Source organism: Octodon degus, unplaced genomic scaffold, assembly GCF_000260255.1.
Source record: "Octodon degus isolate 3935 unplaced genomic scaffold, OctDeg1.0 scaffold00431, whole genome shotgun sequence".
Taxonomy (NCBI): Eukaryota; Metazoa; Chordata; class Mammalia; order Rodentia; family Octodontidae; genus Octodon; species Octodon degus.
The window spans coordinates 268,105-285,757 of NW_004525007.1; the positions used below are offsets into that span (position 1 = coordinate 268,105).

Here is a 17,653-nt window from a genome sequence, read left to right on the forward strand (position 1 = left end):
TGTTGAAGGTGCAGCATTAGGGTATTTATCTGTTTTCCTAATGTGTGAGTTCACAGCTATGAATGTCCCTCTAAGAATGCTTTCATCGTATCCCATAAATTCCGATAAGTTGTGCTTGAATTTTCATTGAAATGTAGATATTGTTGAATTTCTTGTTTATCTTCAGCTGTGACCCATTGTTTGCTGAGTAGGGTGTCATTTAATTTCCATGTATTTAGAGTTTGTTTTTAGTTTCTTCTGTCATTTATTTCCAGTTTCATTGCACTATGGTCAGATAATATGCATGGGATAATTTCTGTTTTCTTGCATATACTTAACCATGACCTATGGACTAGTATGTGGTTGATTTTAGAAAATGACCCTTGTTCAGCTGAGAAAAATGTGTATTCAGCTGTGTTTGGTTGGAACACTCTGTATATGTCCACCAAATCCATTTGTTTCAAGCTCTGGTTCAGGTCTGTTATTTCTTTGTTAATATTTTCTCTGGTTGACCTGTCTTTTTGGGATAAGGGGGTGTTAAGGTCTCCTGTTAAGATTGTTGTATTGGATATTAGATTCTTCATGTTCATTAAGAGTGGCTTTATATAGTTGGGTTCTACCATGTTTGGTGCATACATTTTTATGATTGTTACCTCTTCCTCTTGAATTTTTCCCCTAACCAGTGTATAGTGACCTTCATTATTTCGTTTGATCATTGTTGTTTTGAAGTTGAGACTGTCTGAGAATGGCGTTGCTACCTCTGCTTTTTTCTGAGGTGCTGGGGCATGTATTGTGTTCCATCCTTTGACTTTCAGCCTATGAATGTCTTTATGAGTTAAATGTGTTTCTTGCATACAGTATATTGTTGGATTTTGTTTCCTAATCCACTGTGCCAGTCTATTTCTCTTAATTGGTGAATTGAGTCCATTTCCATTGATGGTTATAATTGACATATATTGACTTACAATTGACATGTTATTTACCTGCTGTCGTGTACTCCTTTTTCTCCTGTGTTTAATTGCTTGCCCTATTTAGTTGGTTGACTTCTGATCTCATTTGTGGAGTTCTGATCTTTTTTGTCCCTCTCTAGAACGTCTTTCAGTATCCTCTGTAGGGTTGGCTTTGTCATCATGAAATTCTCTAGTTGTTCTTTGTCATGGAAGTGTTTTACTTCTCCATCAAACTTGAAAGAGAGTTTTGCAGGGTATAGTAGTCTGGGCTGGAATTTGTTTTCGTAGAGGACTTGAAGTACTCTGTTCATGCTCTTCTTGCCTTCATGGTTTGTGACGAGAAGTCAGCCATAATTCTGATGGGTTTTTCTTTGATTGTGATCTGCTTCTTTTCTCTAGTGGCTTTCAGTATATTCTTCTTGTGCTGAATTTCTGGGATCTTGACTATTATATGTCTTGGTGGGTTTTTAATTGTGTTGAGGTTACTTGGCATACTGTATGGTTCAATTACCTGAATGTCAGATTGTTTCCTTATATTTGGGAAGTTTTCTGCTATTACTTCTGCCCATATTTTTTTAATGTCCTTTGTGTTGACTCCTTCTTTCTCATTGATGCCTATTAGTCTCAACATTGTTCATCTTTGCATCATCTTGCAGGTGATGAATTATTCTTTCCTGCATCCTAGTTGTTTTTAAGAGATCCTTTCTTACCTTTTCATTAGCTGCACCAGCGTCTTCAAGATCTGAAACTCTGTCTTCACTTTCACTTAAACAGTTTTGCAGGGCTGGTGAGATGGCTCAGTGGTCTAAAGCACCTACTTAGAACAAGCTTAGCAAATCAGAGGGACCACGGTTCAATCCCCCAGCACCACATGCCAGCCAGCCCTGCCCCCTGGTGGGCTGAGCTGGCCACACACACACACACACACACACACACATAAATTAATTAATTAAAAAAACAGTTTTGCAAGCTTGTGATTGAGATTTTAAATTTCTCTATTATCTCTTTGACTCTGTTTCATGCAATCGGTTTCTTTCCTGTATTGCTCATTCAAGGAAACCATCATTTTTCTAATCTCTATTTTTTAAATCAATGTCTTCTTTAGAAGCAGTTATTAATTCTTTTACTGCAGTGTTTTTTTTTCAAATTGCATTTCCTTCCTATGTTTCTGTAGTTCATTCTTCACTTCTGATGCTATGAATTCTGAGAATTATTTTCTTATTTCAGAAAATTCCGCTCTGAGTTCCTCTATAACTTTCTGCTGTTGCTTATTTACTTAGAAGGCTATTAATTCATACATCTGAGCTCAACTAGTAGAAAAGAATTCCGCTCTGAGTTGTATGACTTTCTGCTGTTGCTTATTTACTATCGACACTATTAATTCATACATTGAGGTGAGCTAGTGTCCTCTGCACTTGTTCTGAGTGGACATTGGGTTTCCTCCATATGTTTCTGCATTTGATTCTCTACTGCAGATGTTATTAATTCAGGGATTTCTTTTTTAATTTCCAATCTGTGTTCCTCTATACCTTTCTGCAGCTGTTTCTTTGTTTCAGAAGCTGTTGATTCATTGCTTTCAGCTGTGTGATTCCCAATTTGTTCTGTGTTAGTGTCCTCTGCACTTGTTATGGGTGGGCTTGGGTTCTGAGATTGCATTTTGCTCCTTCTCATTGTCCTTTTGTGTAGCACTGTTATAACCTTAGTACCTACTGAAGTTTAGGTGCAGGTCTACAAAGTTTGGATTTATCCAGCTGTGCCTGGCTTGGGTCTGGCTGCTGTGCTCACCTCCTTCCTGCTGCTGCCCTTGGGAGTGCACCTGTTGTGCCCCTCTGGCAAGATGTTCTGCTTCTGTATGCCAGGCCTGATCTGAGTGTGGAATGGACAAGGTGTAGTAGGGGGAAAGGCAGCTCTCCTGAACACTTACCAGGCCTGGGCTAGGACTGGATATGAGGGCCCCAGAATGCTGCAGAAATTCTCACTGTGTGGGCAGGGTGAGGGTGTGCTGTGGAGTGTTGGGTGAGTGTCCCAAGGAGGTGGAAGAGATTCTCACCCATGCTGTCCCTGGGCTGTGCCCGGCAGGTCCCACAGGTGCAGTGTAGCCTCAAGTTCTCCTACACACTCACCGGGCCTGGGCTAGGACTTTATATGGGGGTCCCTAGCACGTGTCAGAAATTCTCACGCGGCGGGTGGGGTGGGGGTGGGGGTGCTGCGGAGTGTTTCGGAGGGGAGGGTCCCAAGGGGGTGAAAGAGGTTCTCACCCAAGCTGTGCCTGGTCTGGGACTGGTAGTTCCCACCGGCACAGGGTAGCCGGAAGCTCTCCCACACACTCCTTCTTCATCTTCTTAATTCTACATCAAAACTGAGTAAAGTGGGAGGTTTTTTAAGGTTAGTTGCACTGAAGCATTTAAAATCAATAAATGAACTTTTCAAACTCTGTTAAAAGAAAATCCATTGGCTATCTTACCTTCAGAATGAGTCTCTTTCCTGTGCATGATTTTGTGACACATTCGGTTGGTCATTTAGAAAATACTTGTTCTTTGTATTATGCACATCTTCTAATTATAATATTCATTATGCAGTATCAGAAATTAAACTTGATAAAAATTACAGTTCTGGGAAGGCTGAAAACTGGAGGATCACTAGGAGTTCAAGCTGCTCAGTTAGACCCTATAGATAAAAAATTATACTTGTTTATGTCCTTGTCAATCCTAATAAGAAAAGCTTTAGGAATTAGGAAGCTGTCAAGTTCATGGCAATGGATTAAAGTTTTCCAAAATTTAAATTTTCATTTGAATCTAATTGGCAAACTGTATGTAAGTTGAAGTAACAGGCATTTACTCTTCTCTTTTTTACTTTTTGTAAATTATTTTGTCAAATATCCAATGTAGTTTCTCAGTTCCTCACCCAAAAAATATTCTATAAAAATAGGAGAAAAATAGATTGAAGGCTTTTAATTTACATTGAAGGAACTGAGCCTTTATTGATAAAATTTTCTCAAGAAAGTAAGTGACATAATTAGAGAAATATGTTGAGGAAATTAATGAAATTGTGGTAAACACAGTGAATTTCAGAGAAGAGATTCAGGCTTCTAGATGAGAATACAAACAATAAATATGCTAGACCCAAATCATATTCTGTTTTGTTTATTTAACAGTAGGTGGTATATCAGTGTTTTTTACTCTATAATTTAGATAAGTTTTATATTCATATGTTCTATTATATCATAAAATAATAATTTAAGAAAGAAAATAATCTATTACTTAACTCTTGTAATACACCTTCACCATTCATCATACAAGCATTTCTAGTATGAGTAAAGAATTGCTAGCTTGGAAATTTCCTTCCCTATCTACCTCATTTGTCTAAAATTAAACTGACTTGGAATTTCTTAGAACTGCTCTGGAAGGTGTCCTTCATGATAAATCTTTTAAATCAGAAAATTGGTCTTCATAGTTATACATCATGTAGTAATGACTGTAATTTGTTAATTTAACATTTTTATAAGTTTATGACCTGTGTTAATATTCATTAAAAAACTAGATGATATTTTATAAAGTAATCCATGCTCTCATGTGTTAATGATTCATAAATTTTTAAATTATATTTTACTTGACAGGTTATGTTATCACTGAGATACCATCACTTTCACAGGATGCTACGACTACTTTGCAGCAAATAGAATTCATTAAAAATGTAAATTTGAATCCTGATATTATAATCAATATTAAGGTAAAGATATTGTCTTTCTAACATGGCAAACTTTTCTTTTTGATAGTTCTTAAATTCAAAGAATATTTTCAAATTTTTAAGTAGTTGTTAAAATAGTAATTTGTGCATCAAAGAGACTGAGTTACATTTCTCCATATATCTGTGCTAGTGCACCTGTGCCTCCATCCACAGGAAACACTTCCTGCTGTTTCTTCAGCTGTGATCTTAGACGTCCTAGGAAAGTCAGTTCAGTATCCTCTCCTCAGAGTTTTCCCTGCCCCTCTCCCACCTTGCCCACCTTGGAAGAGTTAAGTACTGAACTTCTCTGATGTCCATTCATAGTATTCCATGCTCATATTATTCACCTCCCTTTGTCACAATTCTCCATTTTCTTCCTAGGCTCTCTTATGTAATTTTAATTGATTTAAATCTAAATTGACAGTGGGGTTAGTGGCTACCATATCAGACAGTGAAGCCCTAACCTGCCTTAGGTGCTCTGTTTTCTCATTTATATCCTTGGTTCACGTTACCAATGGACAGAACCTATGTAGGCCTGCAATGAAGTGAACAGTGACTCCTATAAGGTAGAAATTATGTCTAACTCATGTAAGCATCAGCTAGTTCACTCTGTGGTACCTGGTGACTTCTAAGAAGTTTATCAAATAAGATGAAACAATATGCGTGCTTCCTTTTATTTTCAAAATGTGGTCAGCATCTGAATCACTTGAAGTATCTCAGACTCTTCAATCTTAGTAAATTACAAGGGGAAGCAGAAATCTATATTTAATGAGCTGGCCAGATGAGTCATATACAACCACACCCTAATATTTGAGAATCATTGCCATATAATATCATCCAGATTTTTTTTGGTGGTGGTGTTACTGGAGATTGAGCCCAGGACTTTGCCACTGAGCTACATCCTGATTCTTTAAAAAAAAAATTGTGACAGGATTTTCTTTAAGTATTTAAAGTGACCAGTCTGGACTTAGACTTGTGATTCTTCTTTCTCAACCTCCTGGAGTGCTAGGCTTACATGGATGTACCACCATGCCTATTTTATCCAGATTTCTTTTTTAATCTTAGAAAACATTCAGAGCAGGATTTACAATCCCAAGCCTTCATTACTATTAATAAAGCTCTCATAGCATGGGCTTTGAGTTAGAAAGCTTCCAAATGACATTGTATTCTGGTAATCTGCCTGTATTTCTACAATTTACAAAGTGGCTTTAATAATTATATTGGCTTGCTTATTTTAACATGTTAGTCTGAGACTTTAGTAAAATTGCACACATGAAAACAAGAAAATTACTCATAGACTTTGGTTTTGGCTTTTATTTCCCATGTAGGGCTTGTTTTTCCTCAATTATAAAATTTAAAATTTAGATTAGAGTAATCTTTGAGGTCCCATTTATGGTGGAGTTTTATAAAGCCCCTTTCCCATAAAGCTATAAATGATAATAAACATTGAGAATGTACAATATTAATGTTTTTGTTGTAAGTATGTGGAGATACCCCTAGTTTTCTCCACTTTTAGCTTTTTCAACAATCTGATTAGGATCCTGTGAACTTACATTCTTTGCAGTAAAGTGATCTTTTATTTTTCTACTCTTTCTACTGTTCTAATCCTGTTTTTTAAACTGAAAATTTCATTTTAATAATTATGGAGAAATAAAGATATTGACATAGCATAAAACTTGTGGTTTTTGTTATATTGTATTTGCTCAGGTTTTAGAGGAGGTTTTTGGTTTATGCATTTCATAATATCATACTGCATAATCACCAGAATCAGAATAATATTAGAAACATATTGAGAATGTTTTTGGTGATTTAATAATATTGTCCCTTACTTAGTGCCCTGACTATGATTTATGCCAAAGAGTATCTGGGCAAAGACAGCACAGTATCACAGGATACATCTATAGTAGAGATCAGTGGGATCCTGAAGTCATTGAGAGTCGTAGGAAGAAGAAGAAGAAGAAGAAAGTTGCCCATAAAGAAGGGAATATTGAAGTGGAAGGAGAAGAGGAAGAAGAGCAAGAAGAAGAAGAAGAGGTAATATCCCAATAGGTCCTTACCATATACTGTATGCTTAAATTTTGCTATAAATAAAATTAATGGTAGTATAAATAATGAAAAATAGCACATATTAGAAAATTATATTTTCTTCAGATTTTTGAGTCTGGAGGACATAAGCAAAAATGTTTCATGTTTTTCAAGAATTATTAGATCATATTCTCAGTCAGGTTGAACTTTCCTGTGACAATAGAGGTCCCTTTATAGTCTGACAGTGAGTCTGCAACTGTTGTTACTTGCATTTGTCAAACACCCTCCTAGTTTAAGCAGTCAAAGCAATAAAATGGAAACTGTGTTTGGAAAGCAGAGTAGTCCAGGCATGATTTAACTTATGAAGTTAACAACCCTGCATCCAAACTCTGATGAAGAGAGTACCTGAAATCTATAGCCTAGTTTTACATATACATGTTGTTGCAACAATCCTCAAGTAAACACTAGCAAACATAATGTAGCAGGACAAGGAAAGACTCTCCTATGACTTAAAGAGGAAAGTTTGGTAGTAAGAAATTTATTGACTTTTAAGAAAAGTGCAGGCTTTGGCCCATAGGAATGAGATGTGGCAATGTTTCCCAGTCCTCGTTCTACTGATGTCTGTGTAGTATTGACAATTTCTATTAGGCCTTAGACTGTGAAATCAGATGCTAACTTACAGATGGATGCATTGCAAGTTATTTATCCAGAAGAAAAAACAACCCTTTGAAGACATATTTTTATGGCCACATAGGATGTTAGGCAAGCAGCCGTGAGGTCTAATTTTCCAATTGGATTCCAGCAATTATAAAAACTTTTGCTTTGTCATCCTACTGCTTTCCTTACTAGTGAGTTAAATAAATCTTTGACATTATTTTTTTATTTAAAAATATAAACATTGGGGCTGAGGAGATGGCTCAGTGGAATAAGCACTTCCCTGGCAAGCACAAGGGCCTGAGTTCAATCCCTTGTTCTGGGAAAAAAAGAAAGAAAGAAAGAAAGAAAGAAAGAAAGAAAGAAAGAAAGAAAGAAAATAAAAATATAAACATAATAAAGCTCATATAAAACCATAAAATAGGGTTAGGTAATAATCAATATCTATTCTAGAATTTTATAAGGAAAACTTCATACCAAAATGGAGTGAAAGTGTTCCATTTTAGCATGAATGAAGCAATACACACTTGTATGATGATTTATAGAGGTCGCTGCTCACTTAGTTGCAGGCCATGATGCCATACCAAGGATATATTTGGAGAGACTGAGGAGCTAGGGCAGGCTAGGGCTTCACTGTCTAGGATGGTAGCCACTAGACCCACTGGCTATTTAGATTAAATCAATTGAAATGTATAAATTTCAAAATTAAGTTCTGTAGTAGTATAAGCTGCATTAAAATACCTGGTCTACCTGTGTTTTCCTAAGCAAACAATACAGATGCAGAAGTTTTCATGGCTGCAGAAAGCTTCCTTGGACAGGAAACAGCCCTTATTCCCCACACAACCCTGCTGCTACTCAGCTCTGGACTGAGTAACCCAGCTGGTAACCCATCTGTTACCATGTGCAAATGCCAGCCCATTTTTTCCAGGCATTCTAATTTTCACAGAGAAGAGAAAAATCAGGATTGTAAAATAAAGTTGGCAATGAATCCAAAATGTTTCAAATATAGTGTTGGTCAGTCATCTTATATCTTCGATTAGTTTCAACCTCTAGGGCCCTTTTGTCTGACACAGCCAAGTCCAGAAGTTAAATGTGTCGACCTGCTGCCCGCTGAGGTCAGTGGCCAGTAATTGCATGAAGTGCTTTCATCCTGAGGTTCACTCCAATCTAGACAATCTCCCTGAATGGCTGCAAGGATGTTGTTAATTTTCCCTTAGTTTCTACTTCCCTCTCCTTTCCATTTCATTCTTTACAGAAGCCAGATCCATTAAAAACTATATATCATCAGTAACTTTCTATTTTCTTTGAGTTAAAATCCAGGTACCTTCAGAGGTCTCATAAGGCTGTGGCCCAGTCCCTGTAATCTCAACCTTGACTTCTCGCCTGCTCACCTTGTTCTGGCCATCTTAGCCTTCTAGCTCTTCTCACACTGTGCTGAACTCACAGCTTCAAGCCTTGCACTTGCTGTTTCCTCTGCCCTTTGCCTACAACACTGTTCTTCTCCAGGCCTTCACGTGACTGTTCCTTCTTACCTTCATCTCTTCTTTTGTCACATGTCCAGCAAGTAACTCTAAGCCAGCAGCATGCAATAGAAACACATTGTGAGCTGTGTGTGATTCTAGACTTCTACAAGCCATGCTTTCTAAAGTAAAAAGAAACAAGGGACAGTAAATTAGTAATATATTTTATTTAATCCAATATAACCCAAATTTTATTTGAACATATAATCAGTATGAAGATGTTAGGAATTAAACTTTTTTTTCATACTACATCTTAAAAATCTAGTATGCATTTTCCATTTTGAACACATTTTGGTTTGCATTTGTCAAATATTCAGTGCTAATACATATGGCTAATAGCTATCATGCTGGACAATGGAAATGTAAGTCCTTATCTTTATTTTGCTCACAGCACTTTAGGGTGAGGGTTAGGGTCACCTTTTGAAATTCTATTATGTTCTCACTTGCTTGTCAATCCTACTAAATATATCTCCATACCCATTACAGTGCTTGCTAGGTAGTAGTAAGTACTTAATATAAAGGTACGTGATAGCTGAACCAGTGGATTCAAGTGTGTTTGCAATGCTGCCTGCAGGAAAGGGAATGGTAACACTTTTTTTTGAAAGTTAGTGCAATTGAATCATCCACCTTGAAATGTATAAACTTTGATTTGGTAATCATAATTTTAAGAATTATTCTAGGGAAATGTTAGTACTTAAAGATTTATATAAAAATGTGGCATTATTCTTATTATATTTATGTATTTGGCACAAGGTCTCACTACACAGCTTGGACTTGTAGTGATCCTCCTGTTTTCAGCCTCCCCGGCACTGGGATTACAGGCATGGTCCACCATGCCCATCTTGGTGGCTAGCTTAGTGTACCCAGGGGAGGGGCTGGCATGGCATGTGGTGCCAGGGATCAAACCCTGGTCCCTGTGCTTGCTTAAGCAGGCACTTAGTCTGCTGAGTTATCTTGCTGGCCCAATTATAAATGTAAGAACCTGAAACATTCTTCTTGTCCAGCTATAGAGTAATGATTAAATAATTGAATATTGTGTTCAAGGAAATGATTACCTGGGCATTAAAATAATACTTAAAACAGATTATAAGATGGCTTATACATAGATAATGGGATTCAAATTGTGTACACTATTTATATGCATTTATAAAACTGGAACAAAAAGACTAATTATATTAAATTTGATGCAGAACACTCACCCTTGGGCTGAAAACTTTTATAGGTATGGTGGTACCTCAGTTCATGAACTTAATTCTAAATATCATTGCAACTAGAACCATGGAAAGAGTTAAGTTTGTGAATAGAGGCCCCATGTACTACACTCTCTGCCTGTGTGGCTCTGTCCCTTTCTTCTAAGGTCCAGCTCAAATGTCACTCCTTCAAAGAGTCCTTTCATGACATCCTAATATGAAATAACACCTCAAATGACTCTTGACTTTATGTTTTAGTACTTATTCCTACCACCTAATATATTGTGTATTTATTTGTGTTCTTGTTTATGCTGCTTTTCCCAACTGCAGTGTGAGCTCTGTGACCCCAGAGCATTAAATGGTTTTGCTTACCATTGTACCCAAAGCTACCACACAGTGCTTGAATTGTAGTAGGAAGTCAGTAAATATTTACTGAATGAAGAAAGAAATTAATGAATGAACTACAAGCTCAGGTATTAAAAGAAACTCCACGTTTTATATTTTGTCTTTAAAAATCTGAAATCTTCCCCTACTCTTTCCTATTTGTTGGGGAACAGAAAATAAATTAGCATTCAAGTCAATTTAAAATGTTGTTTCATTTAATGAAGGCCTTCAAGCCTTGTACTTGCGGTTTCTGCTTAGAGTGTCCAGTCTCTCTTCAATAAAATCATGACTTCAATCTTCCCTTTTCTCCTTCTCACCCTAAAGTGGTATCTAAGCACAAAGAAGATGAATATGGCTTACAAACTGAAGAATCGTTGACCGAGTAGTAGTTAAAATCTCTTCTTTTTCATTTAGGCGTATATTGCAGAAATGCAGATCGTAGCTGAAAGTCTTCAACATCTAGTTCAGCGGCCTGAGGATTATTTGGAAAACGTTCAGAATATTATTAAACTTTATAAGGAAACAGCTCTTCCTACTTTAGAAGTAAGCACAAGATACATTGCTAAAAATGGAAATATTGATGTATGTGTTTTGACTCTGGTTAAATAGCTTTCGGATATTTATTTCTCTTTTGATTTTCTTGAACTTGGTAGAAAGCTGTTAGAAAATTCTTCCATCCCAAAAGGTGTGGTTGTAACCATATTCTTGCAAAATGACTCTGTTGTTGAAAAGTGACAAATGAACTGCATTTTTCAAAAATCAGAGGAACTCATTTATGGATGGGGCTAGACAATGTATATTTTGTAAAATCCATTTAATGTATAACTTATGGTTTTATCAAAACAAACTGCATACCTAAGATGTACTTTTTATTTGAAGGGAATTGTTATTTTAAATTGCAAACTAAAAAAAATGGTTTCCGTGGTCACCTCATGCAAAGTTGGCTATGTGTAAATATGGCAAAGACTATTATATATTATAATAGAAATGTCTTAATTAAAATATTATTTTGAAAATGTGATTACTGAGATTATAATTATGTTAGAAACATCTTTTATATGTTAAAACCCAGGAAAAATTCTTCCAAATTTAATCACTTAGATTGGACATTTAGTCAACAAACATTTATTGAACTTGGGTGTTTGAGCAGATATTTTGCTAAGCAACTGAACTCTGAAGAAAAATAAAAAGCAGTCCTAGTGTTATCTCTTCTCATCTGACAGAGAATCTAAAAGAGTTTTTTTCATACCTTTTTAATAATATTAAAACCAAATTGGCTAGATCATTTTTATTCTTATCCATCTTCTAAAATGTGAACCAGATTTAATCATCTTCTTAGACAAGGCTTTTATCCCTCCCTACCTCTTATATTATTGGCCTTTAAATGTAGCTTAAGAGTGAATTAAATGATTATCCATTCTTCCTTTCTATCCTGGGTACTGCTTAAGTGGCTGACACTGAACAAGAAATAAAGAAAAAGTGGAATCAGGCTCAAAGCAGTAGGAAATAATATTCATGGATAAAAAAAGCAGAGGTAGTCTCTTCAAGGACAGCACCCAGGGTTTGCACACTGGCATTGCTCATCCCAGCGCAATGTCCAAAGTCTGGAGGTGGTACATGCCTCAGCTGGACAGATGTCCAGGCCTTGATGGAAAAAGCTTCCATTTCATTGAATGTAAAATTTTTGAAAGATAAATGCATAGATGAAAACTTAAATTAAAACTTTGTTGAGGACTGGGGAGATAGCTCAGCTGTAGGTGCCTGCCTGGCAAGCACAAGGACCTGGGTTCAATCCCTGGTACCACATGCTGTGCCAGCTCCAGAACTCCAGGTGCACAGACCAAAACTGGGTGTGGTGGGGCACACCTGTAATCCCAACGCTGGGAAGGCTGAAAACAGGAGGATCACTATGAGTTCGAGCTGCCTAGCAAGACCCTGTACCAAATAGAGAGACAGACAGACAGACAGACAGACAGACAGACAGACAGACAGATGATAGATAGAAAATTAAAACTCTGTTGAAAGATTTAAAAGTTTAATATATAAAAAGGTCATGTAAATAATTTTTAAGCCCATAATTTATACCCTGCTGAAATAAATGAGCCACAAATATTAGCAGGCAGTTTACACAAAGGAAATACAAAAGGGCAGTGAGGCTCTAGAAACATGTTTAGCCTCATTGATAATAAAGAAATTCTCATCTAAGTAATATCATTTCCAGAATCAAATTTTCAAAGATGTCCAAGTAATAAGAATTCCTAATGCTAGCAAGTATATGATAAAACACTCTTAAACCCCATTAAAAGGAATATAAATTAGTGTGACCTTTGTTTGATAGCTTGCCTACAAAAAATGCAAAAGTGGAAAACTTCTAGGTCCTTCATCAAAATCTAGACAAAAAATATTTATCCTAACACCAGCAATCCAAGAACGCAAAGCCAAGAACCTAGACAGACATTAAGCCTGGGTGACATCTGTGGAGTACACTAGTCAAGCTCAATTGCCTATATTATAGGGTAATAATATCATTAAGCCTCTCTTCTGGAGGGTTAACAACTGAAGTTTGCAGGCCAAAAATTAGAGAAAAAGAAGGGCTGCAAGGACAGCCAACATTTGGCCCTAGCCTTTCAAGGTCAGTGAGGACTCAGGATATAAGAGAACCTGTACTATAACATCCTGTAACTCAATGATGTCCCAAGTTTTCTGATCAAGGAGATTATGGGGCCACAGAGGAAAGTGATCTATGATGTAGAGTATGCCTAAGGAGAGTCACATGGAGAGAAAACATTCTTTCAGGCTTTCACAGAGAACAAATTGGTAAAGCAATGGCCATGACTCATCCACATGAATGACACTGACAAAGGATCTACAAACTGTAGTACATGGTTTCAGGATAAATCCTGAGGGGAATTGACTGACCTTGTCAAATACAAGAGTTACACTTCTTGTTATATAGGTCTTGCTTTATCTTGGTCTTAACCATCCAGTAGAAAAGTATAAAAATGAGGTATAAAAAGTAAAGCCATGTTAATATGCTGAGCTGTACAAGGCTCAATTCAACAACTTCTGACATTGCCAGTCCTACAGATAACCCACTACTATTATGGACTACTGGACTATATTGGCTTACTTTGCTGAATTCACACACCTACAATATTTAAATGACAATGGAATACCTATCTCTGACAAAACAAAAAAAAAAGGGGGTGGGATACAAATGAAGGACCATTTTGTATCTATATATACAAAATAGGAAAGATATACAGCTACTTTCTCTTAAATCAATGAAAAGAAAGATTTGTACTAAGAGTGTTTGGACAGGATACCATGTATGCATCTTGTACTGTGAATAACCACTATGAAGACAACAATGTGCAATGTATTAATTATCGAGACTGTCCTACTAATCTCTTTTGAAACTGTCTCATTGCTATTTGTTTCTCAGTAAAATTAATAATGAAAAAAAAGGCTCACCTTGTTCATGTCCTGCCCTGTGCTCCAGAATAGGTGATGCCAGGTCTCCTTGCCTGTCTTGGAATCCCACATTGACATTTGGCATAGAGCGTTCACACTCTTCACTTTAGAAAATCCTTTTTTAACTTAGTTTGAGAAAAGACTTGAGGTATTGAAAAGCATTATGTACTGTTTTGTTCACATCATAGTTATTTATGATTAAATAAATAATATTGGCATAATCTGCACTCTGGAAAATAAAACACTAGAGTCTACTTATGAACAATACAGTGAAAAACAAAATGCACTGTGGAACTAAGGTAGTGGTTTTGTGCAGAATTGTAATATGGAAAATATTCAGTGATGAAGAACTTAAGAAAGTGGACCTGGGCTTTATGGAAGCAGGTACACACACAGGAGCTATCCTTGAGTCTCATGGAGTCATGAAGAAGGATGGAGACAGTATTTTTGTCTGGGTCTTTAAGGAATCAGGAAGAAAGTGGGAATTATTTCTTGACCATCTTTACTTTCTGGGAATACAAGGGTTGGATAAAATTCAATGTGGTTGAACAAAAAATAAAATCTAGTTGACCTTAGACATTAATATTAAAAATAAATAGTTTAGAAGATTATTTAGAAGAAAATTTAAAGACTATTGATGCATATTTTTTGTATTACTGGGGACCAAATCCAGGGATTCTCACATACTAGACAAGTGGTTCACTGCTAAATTGTATCCCTAATCCCTACTATAATCTTTTTCTTTTTTTGTACTGGAGATTGAACTCAGGACCTTAAACTTGCCAGCCAGGTGCTTAAGCCACTGAGCTATCTCCCTGGCACAATCCCTACTATAATCTTGAAGTAGAAAAAAATTCTAAATGAGAAAGGAAATCTAGAAACCATGAGAATATGTATATGTACTTGATAAAATATTTTATTGTGTAGAAGACATCATAAAGAAGTCAAAAGATAAATTATAGAAAGATAAAATACTTGCAATCTATGTGACAGATAAGGGTTATGGAATTTCCATGAATGCTAAAGAAACAATATAATAGGAACATGCAAAGGATATGATTAGGTAATTAACAAAGATGGACATGTGAATTCTGAACCTTGATAGGAAAATAAAATGTAAAACAAACCAGTCACATTTTTCAACTTAGTTTGGCAGGTACGTAAAAGCTAAAATAGCCCCTGGTGGCAGGAATAAATGAACATCCTTACATATTTCTATCAAGACCTTTGTATTGCTTCCACCTTTTTGGGGGGCCGGGGAGATAGCTCAGTTGAATAAGTGCTTGCCTGGCAAGTGCAAGGGCCTGAGTTCAATCCCCAGTTCCACCAAAGAAAAACTATAGATGTATTGCTACTGCCTTTTGGAAAATCAATGGGCAGCACCTTTAACTTTAAAACTTACTTTTATAAACCTAGTTCATATATTCAGTATATCAGAATATAGGAAACAGTTGCTTACTGAGTGTTAGTTAATGTTTATATGTGTCCAGTATTTGTGTCAGTGAGAAAAACAAGAAGAAACATCTCGTGAGGGCATAGCTGAGATCAGGAAGTGTGCTGGTCACTGTCTCTGTGTCTGTCTCACTCCCTCACTGGATGCTTTCAGTATAAGTTATTTTTGTAATTATTGAAAAGCATTATATAATTAAGAACATTAAATAATTTTTGAATGTTTGAGATCATGTGTGCATAACTGAATCTTTTTCATTTAACATAATTAATTTTTCCCTATACATTTTTTTAAATTAGGAATCGAATGGAGGACCTTGTGCTTTCCAAGTTGGCACTTGTGCTGCTGAGCTCTATCCCCAGCCCTTCCCTATACTTTTGCAAGATCAGTATTAATATCACAATTTAATGGTTTTACATACTGTAAATGTAGCATAATTTTTAATGTTCCTCTATTCTTTGACAAGGTAGATTAAAATATTTAGTTGGTTTTCAACCATTTCTTTTCTTGTTTTAAAAATACATTATTATTCAATAATTACAAAAGTAATTTGTAATAAGAGCCAACCTCAACCTCACATCAATTCTCTGCCTCACCCTCTGTACAGATGTGCACCATTATGTCTGGCTAATCACATAGATAAGATTTCTTTCCCATTGTCTGCAGAAAGTAATGGCTGAACATAATCCCCAGTATCTCATTGAGCTTGATGGAAATAAATCTCCTGAGGAGCTCTTCATGGTGAGTTCAGTGTTTCATAATAATATCTGAGCTGGAAAAATTTATTTATTTATTTTAAATTTTATTTATTTATTTTTGTAGTTTAGGGAAGGGTCTACAGGTCATTCAGGGTCTCACTACTAAATCAGACTCTCAGCAATCCGCCTGTTTACAGCCTCCCAAGGTCTGGTATTACAGGCATGCACCACCATGCCCAGTCTCAACTGCCATCTCAGCATGCCCTGGGGGCAGGGCCATCACCGCAAGCCCAGGGATCGAACCCCACCCCCTGTGCCTGCTTGCAGGTGCTTTGATCCCCTGAGCTACTTGGCTGGCCCTGAAACATTTTTATTAATACATGTTTACTACATGTGAGGCTCATGTTCAAAATGAGAAATTTATACACGTGCATAATAAATGTTAGCTCTCTTGTTCTCCATTTCGTTCCCCTACATTGAACCCTTCCCTCCCACCCCATTTAAAAAAGCTGTTTTCAACTTTCTTTTTTTATTTTTTATTTTTCCCCATAATTTTATTTAGAAATAAATAACATTGAGACAGTTACAAATCAAATTGGTAGGACAGTTCCAATAATTAATACATTGCATACTGCCTTCCTAGTGGTTATTTGTTGAACAATATGCAGACATGATATCCTATTTACAAACACTATTAAAACAAATCCCTCTATTCCTTGAATTAAGAGAATGTAGCTATATATCCTAATCATTTTGAATACACAGACACAACATGGTCATTCATCTATATCCCCTTTTTTATTTAGTTCCATCATTCAAATATTATAGGTGTGTGAACTCAGCATAATATTCCAAAATAGTCCAGTAGTCCATAACAATACTGAGTCTTCCTCTTGACTGGCAATGTCAAAAGTTGTAGACCTGAGTCCCCTGCAGCTCAATATAACACCATGGCTTTATTTCTTGTACTTCATTTTTATACTTTTCTGGTGGATGGTTAAGACCAGGATAAAGCAAGACCTATGTAAGAAGAATTGTAGCTTTTGTATCTGATAAGGTCAGTTAAATCCCCTCAGGATTTATCCTGAGACCCTGAACCTCAGATTGTAAATCCTTTGTCAGTGTCAGCCATGTGGATGAGTCACGACCATTGCTTGGCCAACTTGCTTTCTGTGAAAGCCTGAGAGAATGTTTTCTTTCTATGTGACTCTCCTTAGGCACTCTCTATATCAATGATCACTTACCTCTTTGGCCCTATAATCTCCTTGGTCAGAAAATTTGGGACACAACTGAGTTACATGATGTTACAGTACAGGTTCTCTTATGTCCTGAGTCTTAATTGATCTTGGAAGGCTAGGGCCAAAATGTTGGCTTTCCTTTCGGCCCTCCTTTTTCTGTAATTTTTGGTCTGCAAACTTAGGTTGTTAACCCTCCAGAAGAGAAGCTTATTGTTATTACCATATAACCTAGGTTGTTGAGCTTAACCTCACTATCTATCTGAATATCAAACATCTTAGGCATAACATGAAACAGGTATTTTTCATAACATATTGATACATTAAACTTTAAGTCCCTACAGAATATGACAAAAAAATTAAAAAAA

The 17,653-nt window shown here is 36.3% G+C and overlaps 1 protein-coding gene across 1 annotated transcript in view; it reads left to right on the forward strand.

Moving 5' to 3' along the window:
• Ak9 (adenylate kinase 9) overlaps positions 1–17,653 on the forward strand; it is a 244,663-nt gene that overhangs the window by 18,255 nt on the left and 208,755 nt on the right. Inside the window, exons 6-9 of the mRNA XM_023708665.1 lie at positions 4,546–4,658; positions 6,489–6,689; positions 10,843–10,971; positions 16,019–16,093. Of these exons, the coding sequence (XP_023564433.1) occupies positions 4,546–4,658; positions 6,489–6,689; positions 10,843–10,971; positions 16,019–16,093 (518 nt within the window). The remainder of the gene's footprint in view (positions 1–4,545; positions 4,659–6,488; positions 6,690–10,842; positions 10,972–16,018; positions 16,094–17,653) is intronic.